Source organism: Synchiropus splendidus, chromosome 3 (assembly GCF_027744825.2).
Source record: "Synchiropus splendidus isolate RoL2022-P1 chromosome 3, RoL_Sspl_1.0, whole genome shotgun sequence".
Taxonomy (NCBI): Eukaryota; Metazoa; Chordata; class Actinopteri; order Syngnathiformes; family Callionymidae; genus Synchiropus; species Synchiropus splendidus.
In genome coordinates this window covers 17,498,899-17,523,888 of record NC_071336.1, presented here as the reverse complement: position 1 = coordinate 17,523,888, position 24,990 = coordinate 17,498,899, and the positions used below count along the sequence as shown (strand labels likewise).

Sequence of the window (24,990 nt, the reverse complement as noted above, 5' to 3'; positions counted from 1 at the left end):
AGACAGATTATATTTTGACTTTGACCATGGTTTAAAAGAAGATATTGAAAACTAAGGAGCATGCGACAAGCAGCTTTTAACGTCTGTAATAATATTAATATTCATGTAGCACATTCGGTTTCAAAGCACAAAGAAAATTAAAATGCAAACATCAAGATATTGTTTTTTGGTTATTGAATTTAGGTTTTATTGATTTCTAACTAAGTGAGAATATCACCTTGGTTGAGTTGCGTGGATTAATCCCTGACATTTCTGCAGGCCGCTAGCTGGTGTCCCTCATAGAAACACTCTGGTAGCTCTGGTAATTTTACAATCAGTAAAGTCTTCATGGGACAAATGTAAAAGTAATTGTCAACTTTTTTTTCACAGTAATTGCTAACCACTACGGTCAAAGCCAACCCACCAAACTGGCAAGGTAGCAACACTAGCTTTGATGTTACAAGTCACATGTTGCTCAACTACAGCAACAGGACTGTAACAATCGTCACTCTTTATGTCTGTCTTTCCACTTAACCACACAAAAAACAACCACCACCCATATAAATACTTTGATAGCCAATAATCCATCTTTATGTGGACTTCGGAAAATGTCTTATAAGTGGGTTGCAAGCCGTAATACCGGGGCTACTGACTTTAGTGTAGGAGAAGTATGTCACAGAGAAGATCACCTGTTTAGTGGGAAGACAGTCTGACTGTGACCAGCAGATATAATAAAAAGTGTTGACGCACCACTCCTTGCACTCAGGCTTCAATATATGTGCATCATCTCATCATCTGAGCATGAAGAATAACCGTGAGGATATAGCACCCCTCACACTTGACGGCATTAGGGAAACAGACCCTAAACCACCCAAAACAAATGGCTAACCTTAACCAGCACCTAGGCCAATCTTAAATTTCATTATAATGACCCAGTTATTTTCTAAGTTTTAATCCTCAAATTGAAGCTTAACCTTTTTGGGACTGGCTAAATAGCTACAGGATCCCACAAGAAGAGGTGTTTCCAATAATTGGTCCCCACAAACAGAGCTATGCCAGGAAGCACACACGCGCACACAGAAGAAACACCGCAAAGGTCACTTGAACTGATTCATTTAGGGACTATAACTGCCAGAAAAGGTAACACGCGCCATTGTGGAAAAAATGTACATAGAGATATAGATATAGATATGTGAAGTAAGTGAGAATGAAAGCGTTACATGTGAAACTGAATAAACATTCTAACATTTAGGCATCCAACAACAACAGAAACCACAAGCCATCAAATAAAAATCTACCAGAGCTGCCTTCAAGACAAATGCAAATGACGGGTTAATCTCAAACTTGCAGTAAATGTCACCTGCCACCAATAGCAATGGTCTGGAACGTGGTGAGAGCTCTCATTACTAGTGATCCTCTCACAGCCAGAGCCCGTTTATCTAACAGCTCATTCCCTCAGAGGGATCTCTAAAGGGATGATGGCTGATGAAGGGGATACTGCGAGGGGAGGAGAGGCCCCATGCTATTTTCTGCATGCGTCATCAATATTCTGGCAGTTTCCTAGTATATGAAGTCACATATGGATGATGGATGGGGCCTGGTGCAGAGAGCAGATCGAGCTGCAAACTGTCTTCAGTGGAGCAGGTCAGGCAGTTCTATAAATGGGATGGCTATAGATAAAAGGTACGGCCTCCATTTGTTTCGTTTGAACACCCTGTAGAGCAATGGCTTCACAAAATAGCATTCAACAAATGAATAATTATCTCAGCCCACCTAGATTACAAACTGCTGACAGTGTGTATATGAAGTCCTAAAACTGCCTTCAAAGGAAATGACATGAAGTGAACATGCTCACATTAACAAGTGCTACTCAATATTGCAACCAGTCTGACTGGTCCAAACTGATCGAATGTTGTGTAAACTATTTCAGGAGCCCGGGTCTTTATCCTGTTCAAAAGTAAGGATGCATTATACGAAGAATGTGCCAATGTTGGTGTTCTTTTGCTCTGTCACACAACACACACAGCTATTCCAATGATTATTGTTTTGTTAATCAATGGCTCTACTTTCATGTGGCCCTCCTGTTGTTTTGTGTGTAGAAGTGGCAGCCAGTGATCAGGAAATTGATGATCGATATTAGAGCATTTTGCAAAGTTGTTCTGAACAAATGCATTCTTCTTTTTATTATTGTTATTGTTGTCATTATCATGATTATAAAGATTATTTTGTGTAATCTTAAACTGGAAAACACAGTTCAGATGAGCTGAAAATACCCAAAAGCGGTATCACTGGGTGAAACTTTGAGCTCTGGCTCTACATATCTGGCTCCTTAATTTTTATTTGATGATGTGGACACCAAACAATCCAGTGACTTCTAGCTGACTCATATGCGCACCTTGGTGTCCATCTGTGTCCAAAAATAGGTAGTACAGAACAATTGCGAGCGAACAAAACAACAGGATAGGAAAAACATATTTTTCTCAGTCATTCTTGTTACAACCAGAAAAACACCAGCATCTCTAAGTTGGACGTTAGAAATCACACAGAGTAAAACAAAGTAACAGACAAATCTCTGGATAAGTAACAACAATAAAAGCTTTGATAAACAATGAGCAGTCAAAAATTGAGACATGGTAAAATAGGGCCATAAAACAAATGAGAATTTCACAAGTCTTAAAAGAGTAAAAAACACACAGGGAACTGGTTGCAGGAAGTTTTAATTCCTAGATAAGTTCGGAAAGAGAGCACATTTATTCACACTTGCTAAAACATCTTAATTTTGAAGTCAAACTCTCTGGAAACAGTAGGAAGTGCATGATTACCCCATTTAAATCTGCACTAATAACTTCCCTGCTTGTTCACTCTTTGTCCAGCGTGAGAGAGCTACAAGGAGGCTCCGAAAAGTCTGAAAAAGTAGAAGCATGCTGACTGAAACTTACCAAATCTGACTCCTCACTGCCGGAGTAAAACATTTCTTATCGAACAGACTCGGCTGTTCTGTCCGGCTCGGAGCGAATATCCTCAGCTGCTGCCCATCTCCGCCCCGAGCACAGGAACCCCTCCAACCCAGATGCTTTCACTTCACAAATCTCTCCTCCACTGAGGTGAAGATCTGTCTCCTTTGCCAACTCAAGTCAGACTTAAGGACTTTAACCTTCTCTTTGGCCTACTTTTCTTCCAGAGAGGCAAAGAAAAGCCAATCGTCTTTCCCACGCTGGGAAAACACTCCTTCAGAACACCACAACCGTCCTCCAGCCCCCAAAAAACAAACCCCCCTACCTCCTTCACCCCTCCCACAGACTCTCTCCCTGCTTCACACACACACAAACAGTTGGGAAGTACAATCTCTGGCCAACAGGGTTGAACTAGAAATTCCAGAAAGCACCAAAAGCAGCTGCAGAGGCTTTTCATGTCTGTTTGAGAGTGTGTGATCTCGGAAGTTTACATGTGTTCCACTTTGCCTTGAAAGAGGTTCTGAGGGGAGGATTGAGTCTCACTCAATCGTCTCAACACATGTTGGAGAAGTCAGGAGTTTGAGGAAGTAATTATCTCCACTACATGGACAAAATCCTCCTCGTGGCCGATCAAAAGTCAATGAAACTTCACAGCACACGATCCTGCTTTGACCTACGTTTATCTTACAAGTGACACGGTTTACACTTCTCAGCATTTGCGAACCGTGACGTCTGCTAGTGAAGTGCTTCCCTTTCATTTCTAATATAAAAGCCAGTGAACCAATCGAGTGACATGTTTTCATTAGCCTTCAGCACTGGTGTGATGCAGCTGGTATGCATCTGTAAAACACAGCCGACGTGGTTACTGTAACGGCCAACAGTCACCTCAAAGACATCCCGCCATCGCTTCACAGGCATGCAATTTTTATTTAAACACTCCAGTAGATTTGAGTCAAAGTATGACTGAGGGCCTCACGCTGTTTCATTAGAATAACCCAAAAATAATCATTGGTGAAGGACAAACTCAACAGTTCCACATAGCAACCGTACCTACTGATCACACATATTTCTTTTACTGCTCCTGCTACTACTACTACTTTCCAGCCCTTTCATACCAGCTGTTAAATTTTCAGAATAAACTAGGGATCCTCATTTGAAGCAAACACTTATGCCTTTAAAAAGGCTATGCATTTGAGATTAACCTTATTATTTGTAGACCTCTTTCCTTCAGTCATTGAACTGTCATGTTCCTCGGAAGACAATCGTGGGACGATGGAAGAAAGAGGAGGAAATGGCATTCAATGCACACAACACTGGAGCTACAAACTGACAGTATTACTCATCCTTTTAAAGCCCAGATTTGTGTTTTTTTTTCAGAGGGAAAAATGTTTTCTGGATAGACCAGCCTAAATCCTAGATTATATTGTGTTTCATCTGAGTTAACCCGTTTCTGAGGATTATCACGTAGTCAGTGCGTGGCACGTGAGGAGCAGTTGTATCACTACAAACATGCTTTGTGGAAAAAGTAGTTGCTCTATACCGTTCTTTATTTATTTATTTAACGCTTTATCAGCAACTAAAAAAGTAAATATTGTTCATCCTGAAAGGGGGACTGTCGAGTGCCTAGTTCTAATTCAGAAATGTCATGTATTCACTAAGAAATGTAAGATTGGCCTTACAATTCTTTTTTACTGAAACATAAACTGCACAACAGGCTGCTTTATCATGTTTGGCAGAATGTTAAAGGATAGATAGTCTTTATGTCACTGGCTTGCTGAATGTTGTTTTGTTCAGAGCGATCACTATTGTTCAGTCAATTTCTACTGTGTCTTGATAGAGTGAAATATATGGTGCCAATCACATCTTTTATTGCTTCTCCCTGGTTTCACCGTCTCCATGAATTAAAGGTAAATGAAGCTGAAACTCAGACTCTAATTAAAGTTCAAGCCCAGGGGAAAGAGGCTCTTCATGCTGAGTCTGATGACACTTGACTTGGTAGAGAGTGCTGGTGTCACTGCACAATATAATTTGAAGATTAGCAAGCTACAGCTACATGTTTTCCTCATCTCATTGGTCTCAAACTTCATTTGTGGTGCTATTAAAAAGTTACATTCTATTATATATATATATATGCAGAAAGGCAGCCACTGTGAACATGTCCAGATTTGATAAATCAATCTGGAAGCGAGTGCATGTGGTGCCTTTGGCTTATCGATTGGACAACATGTGCAGTGACGTAAGCTGCCGTTCACACTGACAGGTTGACAAAGGCCAGCAAGCGCAGCTAACAAAACCAGCACACAGTAATTGGGACCACAAGGAAATCAATTAAACCTCCGCACGTGTCAACAGTTGTGGCTTTCAGGATCCAGACCTTGCTAAAGGGTCACCTTGTCCAGCCGCAGAAAGACAGCAATTTAAAGCTCAAATTCCTCTTATAGAAGAATCCAACAACAACACAATCGGAGGCATAAACACAACAGGTTTGACATCTTTTTCCGTCATTGTTACAAATACAGAAAATGATTTTCAAACATAGTATTACAAATAACAAGCTACAACATACACACAGTAATCCATGGTACTCATCTAGGATTCTAAAACCCAAATATATATATGTTTTCCTGATAGTGTTGTGAGTTGTATACTTATTGGTTCCATTTTCCGCAGCTGCAAGGATGATATGTGTCAGCAGTGAGAATAAGAAATGATTTTTCCGTCAAATGAAATGTAATCAAATGTATCATTATTTAATCTAGTTTGGATTTTATCGTTGACCAATCGTCCCACACTGAATGGTGTGATCATTGAAGTGACCCATTCTATCACTGTCGTTGATCTGGCTTAATTCGTCACGACTATAGATAGACAGGGGGCTGCACAGACACCCCAATGTGACTGTGATGAAAAACTACAGGAACTCGTGGGCCAGTAGAAACCATCTGAGGTTTAAGAAATAAAACACAGGGGAGAGAAAGGTAATGAAAAGCATCAGAGAAGCCCCATCTGTTTACTGCATGCCACCAAAGGGCACAACGTTAGCGAGTGACCTGAGAGGAGCAGGAAACATTTCTGACCCAATTTAAGTCTTTTGACAAAGACTAGGAACCAGATAAACGTTGTAAAAGTTTTGGCTACAGCTCACCCCTCCATTGATGTGAAGAGCCCGTGGAGAGAATTTGTCCTGCAGCCCCGTGGGAATAAAGAGCATGATGCTGCATGAACACCTCAGCTGAAGTGCTGTAGTGGGTTGGTTGTGTGTGTGTGTGTGTGTGTGGGCTGATCACTCATTGGCTTCACGCATTGTGGGCACATCAACACTTGGGCTGTCCCACATGGAGTCAACGGAGTAAATGCAAAGCAATCGGGTACAGAAACATGTGCCTTAATATAAAAACACCTTTAAAAGTCTCCGTGGTGAAAAAAAAAACATTCAGTTCATCATTTTTCGCTCACCATTATGTGAGCACAGCTTTTAGTTTATGCAGCAAAACGACATCTTTCCTTAACCTCAAAATATATCCCACTGATTCATTTTAAATTAAAAAAGGCGCCGTGTGTTTATTTTAAAACAAATTATTATACCGCAATTATAATGCATGCATTATTACCTCTCCACCCCCATATGAACAACTCTCTACTGCCACGTGTCTTTGCTGGTGAATTTTATTTTTTATTCATCACGTCGTCAAACAAAACCAGAAAATGAATCGTATTGTCATCTTAATTTTTGGTGTGTAATTCAGAATTACAGAAATGTATGACTTAATTAAGCCTAACTAAAAAAACATGACCCCAAAGGGTTCGAAATATTTTCAGTTTCATAATAAAAGTGGCATAAAGAACAGTGGATTATTTGAACAAAAAAACAATGAAACGTATTGACCGACATTTGCGTCTTATCCTTGGAGTTATAGACAGGTCTGGTGTACAACAACCATCAAATCCGATTTCACTTTCCGATGGGCTTTAGTGCAGGTCGGTCAAACTTCAAAACTTATGAAATGCAGATCTACTCCCAGATAAGACATGTATTTCATGTATTACATGTATTCCAACTGATAGCCTGGGAATTGTGGGACTCAGACTCATTGAAGAACTGAAGGTCTGCTCAAGACAAACAGCGACGCCTTCACAAATACAAACAATAGCAATCAGCAACCAAAAAGAGTCTACCACCAGGCTGCTGAAGGTTCGGTGAAAGATGAACCAGCCAGTGGATCATATTTCACCTCCTGAGCCTTGATGTCATTCTGACCAAATAAATGTGTGTCCCAACACAGGACTAAGCCGCATAAACACAATCAAACCTTTAACACTGAAATTGGAGATGAGATCAGACGTACATGTAAACCGAGCCAAGATCATCACCTCAAAAAGACGAAGTTATTCCATTAATATGCAGAAACAGACCGTTTTCGATAAGGTACTAAACGTGGCAGTGAACAATCAACACGGACAAAAACAGTTTGTGTGTTTGTTTTACCTTTGGCTTCTTAGACATGCTCGTCCTCCCACGACACCTGTCAGACTCCTACTCTCCACCGCGGCGGTAATGAATTATGCAAATCCCCTGGTTTTGCTCAGAGAACCATGACCCGAGGGTGTCAGCGACACAAAATAAAAGGGATAAAGACTGACTTTCACGCTGCCAGGCAAGTTTCTCTTCAACACAACCAGTGCCCCAGGGGAAGACATGGGAAGAGACATGGAAACGAGATGTGACCATCCTTAACAGCACTTTCACTGCAAATGTCATGCCGCATGTGGAGGGAAGCTGGCGGATCGGACACACTGGCATGGGCACACGCTCTGATAGACACAGCGTTTAAGCTTCACAGTGTCAGAGTTTTCATGCAGCGCAGGAATTAAGCCTCAATTGAAAACTGTGACATCTGCTGGATAGTTAACACCGACATGTACGCGTCAGTAACACTATTTTCCACCTCCGCTGGCCAGTCATAAGTTGCAGTGACGGCACCAATAGCTGTAGCAGACCATGTGACCTCCTGCAGATTTACGTCCAGACAGCCAGGCTGTAACAGCTCCATCTGGAGCCATAATCTGAACGCTGATGACCACAACCCTGACTGGAAATATTCAACTCTCAGCCATTTGGGTTATTGGATTTACAGTGTTATGGTTCAAGAACACACAATGAGAGTCATGTGCATCACTTAAAAAAACTATTTTTATGACGAACATTTTTTGATGTTCTGGTTGAAAAAGAAAAATGAAAGAAAAAAAAATACAGATCAGACAAAAACAAACAATGTGAACAGAATGGGTAAAAAGCATTACAAAAGAAAAGTTGTAGACAATTTACCTTCACACCTTATTTCTATAACCTCATTGATAGCACTAGAGCAGCATTTTTGTATCAGGTATTCTGTATCTCTCCATGCACGATCAGGATCAGGGTGAGGATGGCAAGCTGCAGCATGACATATGTGCCATATGGCCAGTTTAAGAAAAAGTGGAGCAGCTTTTCCCTCCGGAGGACATCACACTATTCACTAAGTCTATTTATGCACATGTGCCCATGTAAAATATACAAGTGACGAGAACCTTGACGCCTGTTTAATGGGGCTTCTTCCATATTAATATGGACCTTGGAGCACGATGAGCAAAAACATCCAAACACCCAAATAAAACTAAAGAAATGGATGACCGCTAAATCTCTTTGCGTTTTTTTCCACAAAACCATTGTGTTTCTTCTCATCATCATTACAGAATAAACCTCAGAATAGATCTATGTGTGTGTGATATGAGTGATGACATTTTTCACTCATTTTTTTCAAAATATGACTGAAAAATATATAATATTTGAAACCTAAATTGGATGAGGTAATCTGAAAACAATAGACGTGCATTTGGTGACGTTTTGCAAGACAGAAACTATGTCTCTCTAAGATGTCTTTTCACTAACCCTGTTATGTGATATGAAATAGTCACGAAATTATTTTTTGAGCATAAATCGAAATGAAAGGCAAACTCGAAGTCAGACAGATTTAAAATAAATGGCAAAATTAATAAACATGGGTGCCATCGTAACACAACCTACAATCGAGGACTCATTTTTCAATTTATATTGAGTGTGAACAATCCCATTTTAATGTCATCAGTTTGGACACATAATTATTTGCATAAAATGTCAATGAAAATTTACATAATTAAAAAAGTTAATCAGAAGGGAATACATTACATCGACAGAGAAATTACACCGGAAAGACATTTTAGTTCTCAGAAAATCTGCATAAGAGATTCAGTATTATCAATGACTACCAATTGTGATCTTCTGGACATTACTTCCACAGGGGTTCATTGCTACCACAGGCGCTGGCATAGTGAGCACCCACAGACATTTGTGGGAGAATGCCAGGTATATCACTAAAAACAAAGATTGACACAGACACTTTCAAAAACTGTTGTAAGAGAGACTGAAGAAAATAAATGGCTGATCATAGAATTTGTTATCATTAGTGGTGACATCACAAAGGCTTGTTCATGCAGCCTGCAAAGGACCACGGGGTCAATGGCGCACTACACTGTATTAGTACACACCACACTTTAAGTAAGGTAAACTATTGAAGTGTCTTTTGTGTCAGCTGTGAAAGAGAGGAACAGGCATTTGCCTTTCCTAAAGACCCTGCTATGAAGGCTCAGTGGATTAAGTGTATTATTTAAGATAGAGCATGATTCTGCAATATTCCTGTGTAGCTCCACTGTCTATGCAGCAAGCATTCAACAGCGGACAGTTTAAAACCACACATACTCAATCCAGGAACCTTTTCAAAGACACATCCTGGAACAGAACTTTTATGCCCGTCTGAATCAGTGAATGCATCTTCACGGGAGAATCCTTTCCTTCCTTCCATCCTTTCTCTCTGTCTCTAAATAAATAATCAAATTTTGCCAAAAAAAGTGAACTCTAGCTCATAGTAAAACTCCAGCGCCACCCTTCACCAGCCCCCACCCACAGCTGGGAAGTAGCTGATTTCATCCTCGTAAAGCCACTGTCACGCTAATCTCCCTTGATCCGCTCGCACTAGCAAAGAGTCAGATGTCAAACTCATACCGTGGAAACGTGGAGCACCACAATGAATTATTGCTATTGTGAACTGTTGTCTATATGCAGCATTGTAGCATCTTTTGCATATGCAAATATAATTTATATTCAGTTAATAAAGTATAGTAGTAAAGTTTAATGATAGTAAAGCCCCATTTGGAATATTAAACCAACTAGGAAACAAAAAAAAAGATATTGCCATAGTCAAGTGGGATCTCTTGACACAAGTGATGTCGCCATGCTGGGGTTGTTAGCAAAGTTAACCAGTTCAGCTTCATGTGCCGAGCACAACACTCACCCAAGAGACATTTTTGTTCTTTGTGTGTTTCATAGCAGCAGTAGTGGGCAGGCAACATCCAGAGAGAGTGAGGACCCCCCTCCTCAGTAGATCTCAGCCCCAGCAGTTGTTGCTTCAGCAGGTCTAGGTGGGTTTAGATGGGACATCCAAAGATGTGCTCTGGAGCAAGTCATGTGCTTGGGAGCCCAAATAGACCGTGTCCCTGCTAAATCCAGCATTGGAAGGAAGAGTACAGCCAGACGAAAGAAGAAGTTGTGATAGTGGTCCAAAGTCCAAAAGTGTCAAAAGAAATATCCATCTCAGAGCCAGAGTTTTCCTCCCGATAGCACTCACTGACCTGATGGACTGATTATGTATTCACGCCGAGTATGAATATGAAACATCACAGCAGGTTTAACCCCGCCTTAGTGAGCCTCTGCACGCGCCCAATCATGCAGCAGATCTTTGTGGCCATGTCCCGAGGGTGAGCTTATAGAAGCATCAGGATGATTCCCAGGAGGAGACTGATCTCCACGAGGAGAGCAGGTCAGGTCTCACTCTAAATCTACAAACAAGCAGCAGCCTAAAGAGAATTGAACGGCTCACTTTACTGACAGGTTCTGTGTCTATCTTTCCATCTCTGCAGGGATGCGTCCTCTTGCTGGGATGGTAACAGTCGTTATGGCACCTCTCTGAGACGCACTTCCTCTCTCTGCCACCAACTCATCGCACTCAGCTCAGTTTGTACCAGTCCATCCGGATTAAATGCAAATGATCTCAAAGTCGTTTTGCAGCAATGTTTGTTAATTTGAGTGGCTGCACTTAAGGAGAATTGGGCCAAAGATCCAGAGTTCAGCATCTGGTAGGGTACGACTCAGGTCGAGCAAAACAAAAACACAGAATAGCCAGTGCTTTGACTCATAAAACAAACAGTGTTGTGCACAAACATGACCCAATTAGGTCTATTTTTTTATTCTTGGACTAAGAGATTTTGGTGTGTTTTTGCATCGTAGCTTTGAAATGTCTACTATGTAATAAAAAAGAAGATTGGAAAAGGCTAAAAATGTCATTAAGAGTCAAGAATAACAGGTTAATTTTCTATTTTCTGTCTTAACTTCATGTTAAGAGATTATAAACCCTCAGGTTTCGGCACCAAAGGAACTCAAAAGTATAGATTCTAAAAGCAGTGTCACTAAGTTTAAATTCGTCAATGTTGTGGTACTAGGGTAAGCAATATCCCCAGGTCTTGATCCATGTTTAATGTCTGTTGCTTGAATTAATTGTGTACATCCATCTGGGCCAGCAGCCCTCCTCCAGAGCACAAGGTTGTCTGCATCCCTTTTGCTGCCAATTAGCTTGCAAGAACATCTGCTCCAGCTTTAAGTGATACTCTGTTAAAGCTTGGGAGTCTGTTGTGTCTCCATAGCCTCCATTTTTCTGCAGATTTCAGGCAAAAATGAATACTGTTATATGGTAGACCAATGGATTTTGACAATGACCAAGCATCCTCAAGCAAATCACAGACTTGCAGCACTAGAAACAACAATGACCACAACAAACTACTTGAAAACAAACAGTTGAAAAGGACCGAAGAAAGTTCAAACAATCCAACTGCACTCATGGTTTAAACTTTGGGACGATGAATTAGAATGCAAAATGGCACCTCAGCTCTCGAGGGCTCACCTCCTCTGGGAGGGCTCATAAAGGTTGGTTGCTGTAGAGACTGGGCATCAGACATGAGTAGAGGTCTTAGCAATCCTAATAGCAGCTTCCTAATCTGGCCATTAGGAGAATTGAAAGTCATCTCTCAAGAGCTGTGGCTGAGGTACAGACTCAATATAGTTGGACTCTATTCAATGTGCAGTTCAGGCTGTAGCATAGATCTGCTTAACAGAGGTTGGACTCATCTCTCGACAGGGCCCATGGTGAGGGCCAACAAGCTGGGTTGGACATGCCTCCAACTCAGAGACACTTCTTCGAGGTCCACTGCATTTCAGAGGTCCTGCTGTTTTGGTAATGACTGGATGGAGCACAATACACTGCGTTCCAAATTATTATGCAAATGATGTTTTTGTTTGATTTTCCAAAATACTTGATGCAAATAACGATCAACATAATTTTCAAGCCATTAGCTGTCTATTGAACAAAACTCCTAACGAAAACAGTATTTAAAAAATAAATAAAAAACTTAAAACGCACTGTTCCAAATTATTATGCACAACATAGTTTCAAGACATTTTCTAGTTTGTAAAGAACTGAAAATAGTAATGTGTTGAATTTACAGCAATATAAGGTCATGTTTACTAAAACAAAAAGCTAGTACAATCCAAAACATCTTAACAGGTCAAGTTACATGTTAACATAGGACCCCTATGCCTGCATGCTATCTCCTTTTGTGCAAGATGTACATTATCAATACTTCTTCTACAGTCACCATGTCAGTTTTGTACTTTGTTGTCATAAATGATTGCCTCTGGGCTGCGCCATCTGGTGTATATATTGGAGGACAGCAACACCAACATAAAGAACGCATTGAAGCATGTGATCAGCACCGTAACATTTGAAAATGGTGGGTACATTTTTCCACATAAAGGGAGCATAAATGGGCCGCATAGGTGTCCATAAGTGCAAGATGTCTTAGACCACACCTGGCCAACCTGCGGCTCCCAAGCCTAATGCGACTCTTCACCACATGAGTCGTGAAAATTAGTCGGAAAAATAAGAGCTATCCAGCGAAATTTGAAGATATTGGTCGAAGACTTTGAATCATTTAACTTTCAAACGTAACCAATGCGCCTCACTACACATGTGCCAAGCCCCCCCCATTCAATGGCAATGAGAGTCGTGGTCCTCAGACTTGGATCGTCATCAGATCCACGATTTAACATGAATTAGTTCCGCGTTTCACTCTGTCATGAGTATCATGTGTGTCGCGTATTATTCATCGTTGATCGCTGTGAAGTCCGATGAATTCAGAGGAGGGAATGTTTTTTGGTGGCATGAGCCACGTAAAAATATATATAAATAAAATAAACGGCACAGACATTTCTATCTACGCTGTTTGATATATCAAAGAGCATCACGGTAAAATGTGTTGATGCACAAGAGAGCTACAGCAGACGCGAATTGGCAATTGTGACATTCAGGGATGTGCTTTAACCGCTATACTGCCACTAAGTCACGTGACTTGCTGTTCAGGTGAGCCTTGTCTGCCACACCTACATATTTGTAGCATGTGGCTCTTTGTGGCAACACAATAAAGAAATGTGGCTATAAGCCTCTGACTGGTTGGCCACGCCTGTTTTAGACACTAACTAACACTAACCAACTAGTGCCTGGTTGGATTAAATGGCAGGGGAGGCTGTTGGACAAACTGGAAGTGCTGCAGCTATGTCCAACAGGGAGGAGGCCCAAGGGCAAACCCAGGACACAAGCCAAGACCTCATCTCTAGATTCACTGCGGAAAGTCTCAGCATTACGCTGGAAGAGTAGGTTTCTGGGGAGTGGGAAGTCTGGGCTTTTTTGGTCTGGCTGCTTCCCCAGTGAGCTGGATCAGTTTAGATGAAAAAAAACCCTTTAATTCCAGTGGATAATACAAAACTTACAAACTGTCCCATCTGTCCCTCTCAGTCTGCAATATGTTAAAGAAAGAGGTGATGTTTGGCAGTGCATGAATAAATTATAAATGCACACAATCACAAAAGCATCACTTCTGCTAATTTTGCAAAAAAACAACAACCGTTTGCAGAAGTGTGAAATGGAGGCAGAGCAGCGAAGTGTGATATTTAATGAGGCTTAAACAAAATGTCACAGTAGTGTTAGCAGTGTGTACAATATTTCCTCATTACCAGCTGTGTTGCTGTGTAACCAGCCAAAGATATGAAATTATAGAGTAGATGGTCAGTTGACTAAAACGGATGAAAGCACTTGAGATGATTCAGCTCAAACCATGAGAAAATGACTTCACGTATCTCATGCAGCACAAAGTAAAAACTACGATTGATTCTTCATAAAGGATAGGAGGCTATAAAAGTAGCTTTGTTCCTAATATTATTTTGCTGTGCTTGAAATGTAATGAGACTATAAACAGCTATAGACATGAGCTACTCATACAGTAACAGTATAAATACGTCTTTGTACTACTAAGTTTCCAGCGTTTTAATTGACTTTGCTGTTGAGAACAATCATTTAAAGTTGAAAGCGCACTTTTATTGAGAGGCAATAAATTGAATAAACTGACAACTGCATCAAGAAACTTTACAACTGTGTAGTCGAAAGCTATATGCATACATACTATTACTTTTGCAACTACGCAACTAAATAACTCTCATTCTCCTCCTCTCCTCTCACTCAAGTTTCAGGTTGAGCATTTATGTATTCCAGAATCAACGTCCTCTTGAACGATCTGATCTTTATTCAGTGTGCACCATCTGCACAAACATTTTCTGACATCATCGTTTCCAGTCAAGTGATACTCTACATTGGCTCTCACAGATATAAATCACACTTTCCAGTCCATGATTGAAGTAGAAGATTATGTAAATCCAGAAAAAATCCACCTAAATCCAAGACATTCCTAAAAGCCTCTGGTGCTAATTAGCCGCTCCATTTCAGGACATTTCCACTTTCTGTGGAAAAGTGAAAGTCCAGTGACTGCTGCCAAAGGAACCCTGCACCAGTCTGCTCAGCATTGGCCAGACACTCCTCTCCTGGCCTGTGTCCCAAAGCCTGGAAAACTGGGAATGCCATATGCCCTTGAGCCAGAGATTAGTTCACATGCACACAGACACGCACACACACGTTTGCATCTCTATCTTTGTGGGGTCCACTCATTGCCATAATGCTTTCCCCAGCCTCTCACCCTAAACCTAACCATCCAAAACATGGCACAACTTAACCAGGACTCGGAACAGGACTAAAACCCAATTATAATGACAGTGTTGCTTTGAAGACTTCATCCTCAAATTGAGGCTTGGATTTGTGGGGTCCGGCCACTTGAGACCACTGTTTTGGACTCCACTCATCACAATTGAATGGTAACTTTTACAGCCATGAAGCAGTGAATTCAACCCCCAGCTCTTATTTCGATCACACATGCTACAGGCTCATGGTGCCAAGATACTGAGCTACATCTGTCTTTTATGGGGAAATATTTCACTTGCATGAAGACTGTGGTTCACATCACTAACAGAAGACATGCATACTACTCAACTATGAAAAACTCAACTAAGATGGCTGTTAAGTTAAAAATCAAACTTCAAGCTGCGGCGGCACATTTGTTGTAGTTGTTTATGACCACAAGTTACAATTTACCGTCGAAGCATCCCATAATTCCTGGATTAAATGTGCTTCTAATGATTGACAATCGCTCATTTATAACCAGAGTTTCAGTATAAAGTGTTCGGTGCAATCTCATTAGTTCCAGAATTATGTTGTAATAAAACAATAAATGCTGTGTTTAATGTGATTTGCTCTAAAGTCAAATATTTTTTTTAAATTGTATTCAAATAGCCTGAACAACAAAGACACTCATATTGCTGGATTAATTGATCAGTCAATAGCAAAACAAACTACTTTTAAATGTATTATTTTTAATTTTAATTAATTTTAATTAAAATTAATTTTGATGCGAAAAAGAAGTTGCTGCAGTTGGGTCTCCCTACCCAAATTACCCGTTTCCATGACATGACACAGTCCAGTCTAGCAAGAGCGCCATGCTCCCCACATTCCACCTTCAATGGAATGATGTCATGTCCCCTCGCAGACATAAAAATCCAAAACACATCTGGGGTCACAGCTGGGGTCTAAATGGAGTCGTCTTCTAAAAGGACGCTTATTCTTTTGCTTACGACTGCAACCAAACACGTGGCTTGAGTTCTTGACTGTGAACAGGTTGCTGTCATGTGCATCTTATACATGAGGCGTAAGAGAGCCCTACGTGGAGTATCAACAGCTGGCTCAGAGCAAATCCACTCATCAGTCAAATTAAAGCTTACGCACTTGTGTAGTGAATGTTGCTCCAGCTGGCTGCAGTGTCACATTTAATCCATTTAATTAGAATCAGTGGATTTCAAAGGGAGGAATCAATTTTTTCGTCTCCAAGATTTGGGGCCAAATATCTGCCCTGGTTTTCTGTTTCTGAGGCCAACATTTCCAGACAGACATCAGAAAATAACAAATTCTTCTGACTGAATACAAATGAATACTAAGATGATGCACTTCATGTTTTTGGTTTTTTTTCACTGACACTGAGCTGCCACTCAAACTGAAGGTTTGCACTGTCATCTATCTCCCAACATAATCGATTTTGAAAAGCCAATGTTAATTGTGACATTTACATAAGGTTTAGTCACTTAGCACTACATAAAGTACTAGTAGCAGAGAAAGAACTCTCAAAATAAGTATTTTCTAATACCTGGGAAATGACAGAACACTCTGCCACTCATGATTCCAAAATCAGCAGCATGAATCATGATGAGATGATTTTCATGTAGATGAACTGCTACCTTTGGCAACCTGCTGCATCAAACATGACAATTTAACGTGAACACAACATCAAATTATTATGATGGATAGCACCAGTGGATGCATTTCAGTGTTGTTCAATGCCAAACATTTCTAAACATACACACGATCTATCAACTTAAACAGAATATGGCTTATACTGTACGTGCAAGTGGCTTGTTCTGAATAACCGAGTCAGGTTAACGTGGCCATCTAGTGGTCAAACCATTAAGAGAGCTTTTTATCTGCAGTGCTGTATGTTTTCTAGTTATGAATGAAATGAAAGCCGATGTTTGATCCACCACAGGTGAATACCTGGATAAGGGTCGACCATTTGACAAATCAATTTCACTCAAATCTGATGGCTTATTTGTGTTTGGTGCTTTTCTTCAGCAACCTTTTCATTTGACAGAAAATCACAGATATCCTAAAAAAAAAAGATATGCAGATACGTTTCTACCGACAACACAACACAAACACACCTGGCAGCATCACTGTGAACTGACCACATCTTGAAAACGTCAGCTCTGTCTGTAGCCTAGATAGAATATGAAATGAAAGATTCAAGATTGTGCCAGGGAAAACGCTCAACAACAAAGCTCTGCAGAAAAACTATCACATCACTGTACCTGCATTAATTACGATAATTACTGCAGTGATGTTTTGACTAGTGGAGCGCTGATGGAGAGACGCAACATAGACGTCAAGTTTGAAGTTAAGCAAAACACATCCATAACATTACCAACCAAATAGTGCAGCAAGCTCCTTGCATGAGACAGATATGATAACTTTACACAGCTTGGCAGATTACTCACATAAGGAAGCTGTGCTCTCCGACGATGGCCCAGCCCACAGCACGGCATGAAGGGGACCAGGGCGAGGAGAGATAGACTGCCGTCTCGCAGACCAACTGTCAGGCAGCAGCATCCGACTAGCCTCGGTCCATCACTGCACTTTTGCCACTAACTGGTGCAATCACCAAAAGACATCAGTGAAACAAAAAGGTGTACAGCGATCCCCCCTACTTCCACTTCTGATGTACCCCCAAACTATAAGGACTGCACCCCTGTCATCTCCGTCTCCCGCTTTCACTTCACCACACTGTTGCAGTAATAATCTGAGAGGACTCTCCCTTTACTCCACCCAGACGATCAGCCAGTGAACAGATCCTCTGGGCTGCCAAATTCTCTGCAGTAGTGCTGCGCCATGGCAGAGGTACAGTGGCAGGCTGCCACGCTGGTTCAGCTGCTGGTGAATTTACACACCCTCATCATCACACACAAGTTGTCAGCACAGGGAGGAGCTGGAGTGTCCTTTATTGACCGCTGTTTCTCTCTTCCGTGCGGAGAGCACCGCCTCTTCACCCCATCTCACTATGTTCAATCTTCCCTTCTCCCATTTTCACCCCACTGTGGTTATTGCTTACATCCCACATTTCCTCATCATTCAACATAGGATCTGTTGTCAGAGGTGCACTGCTGCTATTGAGGGAAGATCCTATGCAGACAGAACCTTTCCTGTGGTGAGTCACATGAGAGAGGTGAAATCATGATTGTCACCGTGGATTGTCCCCTAGCGTCCTTTCTGAGGCACTCAGGTGATTGAGTCCTCACTGACATTGCCACATTGCAAGTGATGAATGGACACGAAACGCTGACGATGCCTTCTGTCTAATGGGTGACACACTAAAATGCCTGCACGACCAGTGTGTTTGAATGTTATACTTGGAGCGATGTGCTTGTGATGAAACAACCCAAAGGAAAAGGCACTTGTTTTGTTTTTAGTCAATCCGCATGTGTTTTCATTAGGGGTGAGAATCGATTAAAAAAAAATAATTTGTGATTAATTAATCTCAATTAATCACAGTTTAATCGTATAATATTTGCCACAAGAAGCCACATTTTTCAATTTGAATGAATTTGGTGTATTACTTTATCAAATGATATATTTAAACAACAAAATTTTGCATCAGTTTGACAATAGCACAATAAATCACGATGGCGGTTTTTATATGACCTTAACTAAACTAAAGCTCTTGAAAATATATGTATAAGAATTTCAAATACATTCAGAGTAGTGGAAACCCTGGTCATTGTGTAGTGAAAAACATCCCTGAACAAAAGCAAACAGATGCTTTTCTCTGCTTTTGTTCAGGGATTCCTCCATGTTTGTTGTTGTTGTTCTCATCCTAGCTGCCACGTGTCTTGTGCATCAGTGTGATCAGTGGACCAGGAACTCCAGCACTTACAAGGGTTCTGTGTTGTCTGGAAAGCAAACTGTTAAATTAAATTAAATTAAAACGATTAAATGTGATTAAAATATTTTAACGTGTTACTTACGATTAATTAATTAATCGCGATTAACTCATTAAAGTCCCACCACTATTTTTTTCATGATCTGTATCTGCTGTTCAAATTAAAAAAGCAGCACTTGTGGTTGAGTTAATTTACGAGAGGATATTTAACAGGCCGTGGGAAGGACTGGCCACATGTAACATGTAACAAACAGGGGTTCTTGCAGGACACCGCCAGTAACAGTGAACCCCTTTACTGCAACAGACGCTGGGAATAACGTGTCAACTTCAACAATGGAGCAGATTCACTTAGTGCCTCTAACTCATGTACAATAAGGATAACAATGTGTACGGATGGTGTTATGTAATTCATTTGAAATGGAGGATAAAAGGTACTTAAAAAATATTACTTTATATTACTACATTTTGTTTCACCAGGTACTTAAAAAATATTACTTTATATTACTACATTTTCTTTCACCACTTGATATTTTGGCCTCTCATCTTTAAACGTCCGCTCTACTGCAGTTGTTTTTCAGTCCACTAGATGGAAGACTGGTTTTGCTGAGCTTGTTGAATCTCATCTGCATCAGACTCATAAATGCTAAATAATTAACTACAAATATAAGAATGTTAAGAACTTGCTTTAAGACTGGTTGAGAACAACCTACCACCTATCAGTTAATAGTAAATATTAACATCAGGTTTTCTTAATAACTTCAATAAGGCGAGACATCATGTCACCAATCTGGAGTGTGGAGTGGTCACCCGATCCTCCAATCTGATAAATATTCAATCAAGCGTTTATTGCGTCACCCCCTCCTCATTAGATCAAGAACAACAGTAAGGGCGCCGCAATCAGCGAGAGCATGAGGCAGAGTTTCCTGCCTTGGTCTGTCTTTCATCAACATTTGTTTTTGAGCAGAAAGAGCTGCAGTAGCAGGAGGAACCAAGAGCTTCCCAGCCATTAAGAAACTGTTCGAGAATGCAGGAGTGGGATGCCTGGCATTAACACTTAGATAAACACAAGAGGTTATTGTGAAATATTGTTTCTAATGAATCAGTGAAAGCAAAGCAGTGAAGTTCCTTTCAGCACAGTGACAAATACGAGCTGCAGGCAAGAGCACCAGCATCTCAACGCTTGAGCCTTTGTTTGCGCCACATTTCTCTATTTAACTGCGATATTACAGCTGCTAAATGTCGTCAAGAACTTCTGACTATGTTTACTTCTGACTTGTCACATTTCTCACACTGTGCTCAGTCTCAACAAAATGACTCATGAGAAAACAGTACCAAAGGAGCCTTAAATCTGTTACCAAGGCAGTCAGTCAGTGAGGCGAGGAAACATGCTTGTGTTAACCAAGGAATAGGTTTCAGACGGAGCCGAGCAAAGTGACACAATTGGCAACAGTAAAATACAACTCTGCTCAAAAATCTAGAGCTTGCATTTGCTGCATGTGACTGGACTGTGATTCAGTGGTGTTAAAATCTACATATTGCTGTATTATTTTGTGATACCTTACTGATATTACAGCAATATTTCATCACATAATATGTCTTGTTTGTTTGATTGTTTTGGCAAAAATAAATATTTGTTAATGTGTTTGTTAAAATTGTTCCTCATGTCTTGATGCCAGTGTGAGCAGCACTGCACGCTAGGATGCTTTCAGTAAGGAGAAATTTGCAGTATTACAGTAGTTTAATCTTACGTTTAAGTAGTTTAAGTGACTGACTTGATGGAGATCATGTTTCCAAGTTATGAGTATGTATGTAATGCACCTACATACATACATTCTCAGTTAACCAGCTCTTAGTTCTGTTAAGGAGAGCTGGAGCGTATGCCAGCAGTCATTGGGCCAGAGGCAGGAATACACCCTGGACAGGTCGCTAGTCCATCACAGGGCACACACACACTTAGGGGCAATTTTAGAGTGTCCTATTAACCTATTGAGCATGTCTTTGGATTATGGGAGGAAACCAGAGTATCCAGAGAAAACCCACGCATGCAAACTCCATCCAGAAAAATCCAGAGCTGAATTTGAACCCTCAACTTTCTTGCTCAAAGGCAACGCGCTATATACCACCATGGTCCGTCACAATAGAATCGTGAACCAAGTAATGGGATGCATGTCGGATCATGAGGTTGTGCTGCAGTAAATATATGATGAGAATGAAAGGGAAAAAAACAGTAAGAGAAATTAGAGGACAACAGAAGAATCAAAGAACGTTCAGCCTCCCATCTACTTGGAGAAAGAGGAGGGGGACATCATGGACACACCTAGACAAAAACAACCACTCACTCACACGCTGACTTAACAAAAGCCAGTTTCACTGCTCAAGGTTTTTGATAATAAAGATGTTTTCCCAAGTCTCTTTTGGGTATAAGAAATAAGTGACTCACTGACAGTAGATTCTTCCTGGTGCTTCAGACCATGCCACATCCTTCTCTGACAGTGTCATGTAGTTATGGATGAAAATATTGTCATAAGTCTATTGCTAAAAATGTATATATAAATCATTACTAAAGTCCTCTACGTGACTGAGATAAGACAGCTGATGTCATTATCCAGTTTGACAGCAATGAAAAGTGTCGAAACACCAGGTTAATATTGACCTTGTGAGTTAACACCACTGTGACACCTGCGTATCACAGACAAAAAAAAAACACACCAAGTGGAACCAGCAGGAAATGAACTAATCCTAAAGACAAACAGAGAGAAATGAGGTCAATAGAACAGCAGGTGGCAATTGTGTCCAATACCGTGCCTGCACAACACATAGTTATAATCGTTGTGATCATTATCTGAAATATTTCATCAGAGTTTGTTCACTACATCTCTGAGTCACTTTGGCAACACAGAAACAATGGCAATCGCATAACTTCCTCGGCAGAGGTGCAAGTACAAGAAGTACAAGCAAGAAGTTAAAGCAACTGGATAATACACCGTATACTCAGAGTTTCTATCAAAACAAACAAATATTACATGACACACTGTTGTGATGCGTCAATTCCTTCTGAGCTCACGGCAAAGACAAGCCATAATTAGGTGCAGCACTTGAGCAATTCCTCCTTCAAGTGTTTGATGGTGCCGTTTGGTCTCTGCCTTGTCTCTCGCTGCTGTTTTTAGAAACACGCTATATAAAGACCGTTTATTATTATTCGGGGTCATGTGGGGTCTTGGATGGTTTCCCAGGATGCATTAGATGGGAGGCAGATAGTCTAAATACAGCAAATCTACAAAGTGACAAACACATTTACACTGACAATGTGACCATAATAGTTACATTCTTTGGTGTAAGGGAGGAGGGAAGGCTTTCTCGACAGGCCTTGGAATTAGGCAACACAAAGCTAGGAAGCTTTCTACTGTCAGCATTATACAGAAAGACCTGTCATGTTAGCATTTTAACCTTTCTTTCCTGGAACATAGAATAGAGCTCTTAACCAATAGCGACGACCGTTAGAGGGCAGAGCATGTATGACATAGAATTGAGCTGTTTGAGAGTTTAAAGACAGCAATACAGTGTGAATTCCACCTTGAAGAAAACAGTGATAATACGGCATATTTGACTTAATATGACTCAAGATGCGTCTGATTTGATTTGAGGTTTATTTTGATGTGCTATTCGCGATCTTGAACGTTGGTGTGTCGGGTTTATTGCACCCTCATAACAATGGACCATAGTAGATAAATGAAGTGAGCTACCTTTCTAATTTTGCATGGTTAGTATTTATATTGCTTCTGTGGAGTATGTTGTCAACTTTGTTAATAAAAAGTGACTTCTTTAATGGGGTGCTGGCTGAGGGCCGAAAGATCACAACAATCCTGTTTTGGCCCTTGGTTCTGTTCCTCGCAAGAGACGATGTGTTGGTCGAGTTTCATTTGAACGATTCATTTGTTGGTGTACATATTCTTGTATTAGTCACACTAGTTTGTCGAATACCGCCAGGAATTTGATCGACAAGATCTTGCTGCACCAAGGCCAGTCCATCTTCTCCACTCATGGTAAGTACTTTATCATAATCGTAAAACTACTAAGAGAATCACCACAATAACTAACAAAAACACACGTTAAAGTAAGATGAGACTACAACAGAACCAATCCCAGTTGGCTGGATGGTTGCCGACATTTGTTCTCCTAATACTGACACCTTTGAGTTCAAGTTCTCTTTGAAGAACAGAGAACCGTCCTGTCTGGACTGTAAAAGGAAATCCACACAGCGGACAAGCGATGATCTAAAGCATGATTGTGATCTCCATTTATATGTGTCTACGACCGCCCAGAACTCTGGTGAGAACATCTCTTTGCTTACACAGCAGACCACCTCCGCATAAATAAAAATAAACATCAACCCAGGGTTCAAGTTTCATGACGTGTCTCCATCAATTTTGTTCCTGTTGCCTCTCAATGGAGTGGTGAGCTCCATTTCAACACCGACTTGCTACTCCCACGGCCAAGCGGTCTGAACTGGACCACCGTCCTCCTCCACACACCACCTGAGGCACCAGGCTGACGTTTCTCTCTTTGTCTGCCCTCTTCACTTCTATTTACCTTGCTGAGTGAGTAATTCTGTGGTTTCATATGTACTTATGAAAGCAGCAGTGAATTCATCACAATAATCGACATCAAGATGATTTCCACGCACAACTTAAGCACAATGTGAATAAACCGCTGAATGTCATGGAAATGAAGACGCAGTGGTCCAACAAGAATAGCAAATTAGCAATATCTGTTTTCACCCTTTGAATGAGTCTTGAATACAGCAGCTTTTCTTGTGAATCATCTTGGTCCATGTGCTCTCTTTAAAACTGGGATAACGTTCCTCCTAAATGACACGTATGTTTTCCAATGTGAAGAATGTACTATATGCAGCATATTTACCTCTCTGGAAATATTTTCCGTTTCATATACTTGAGGAAAGGGCCATTCTAACATAGTGTTTCAAACAACTATCCCCATTGTCAGTCTATAATATTTCAAATTAAGTAAAGACAGTCTTGTGCTCATGGAAAGACGTTTTTCCATGAGTTGAAACAAGTGTATGAGACCAGCAGGGAGACTTAAGTAAACGGGGCAGCCAGGTGGAAAGAGATCAGTGGCCTTGAAAAATAATAACCAAGCAAATAATATTTATTGGGAAAACAATTTAAAATTTAAAATTTAAATTTGGGAAAAGTCGCCATGTTGGAGGTAAGCACTGATGAATATCCTGACATTAGAGTCTTTCTGGTGCATCAGTGTTTTTGGCGGTAATAATGTGTTTAAAACAGTAGGATACAGGGGAGGACTTGAAAAGGATGCCATATTTGGAAAAGCTGCATTTTATTGACAGTGAAGATCCATACAAGTCAGCCATACAAGGCTGCCTTAGCACTTGCTAAAACAGGGAAAAAACCTTTTAAGTAGACTGTTGTGACGTTCTGTACTTCAAGCACTTCACGCTAACGCTGCATAGTACTGTTCAGTTCATTTAAAAATGTGTACTCTCTTTGAAAATGTGACGTCTTATTTAAATATTTTTAACATTTAATGTACTGTGTTTAATTCTGAGTTGTATTGCCTAGTTTACAAGCTGAACACATTCTGCTAACTCAATGTTGTTTGACTGTACACCTACAGTCATTAGACGAATACATGTTATTGTCAACAAATTTGGATTTTTGCCTGGACAGACTGAACGATTGTTACAGCCAAAAACACGGCAATTATTTGCCATTTTCCTCGCAGTCGTTCGAGATCTCCATCAGTAAGAATGCGCTGTTTACAAGTAGAGTGCCCCCAACATGGCAACTTCCAGTTTAAATGAAGCGGCATGAAAACTCTCTAAAAGCGACATCAGTGATGTGATGCATGGCTTTATTGTGCTGTGGGGAAAGAACCTACAATGAGAGGTTACAGCTGCTCATGTGACACA

The 24,990-nt window shown here is 40.6% G+C and overlaps 1 protein-coding gene across 7 annotated transcripts in view; it reads right to left on the bottom strand.

Moving 5' to 3' along the window:
- cacnb2a (calcium channel, voltage-dependent, beta 2a) overlaps nt 1-24,990 on the bottom strand; it is a 51,630-nt gene that overhangs the window by 22,592 nt on the left and 4,048 nt on the right. For 2 of the 7 annotated variants that reach the window (XM_053858635.1, XM_053858639.1), the window contains exon 1: nt 2,919-3,191. The exons of 2 other annotated variants lie outside the window; for them this stretch is intronic. In XM_053858635.1, the coding sequence (XP_053714610.1) occupies nt 2,919-2,951 (33 nt within the window). In that variant the 5' untranslated portion in view covers nt 2,952-3,191. Of the gene's footprint in view, nt 1-2,918; nt 3,192-6,078; nt 6,156-7,419; nt 7,843-10,300; nt 10,978-24,990 lie in introns of those variants that run through there. 3 more of the 7 variants (XM_053858636.1, XM_053858637.1, XM_053858632.1) reach the window with 3 other exon arrangements.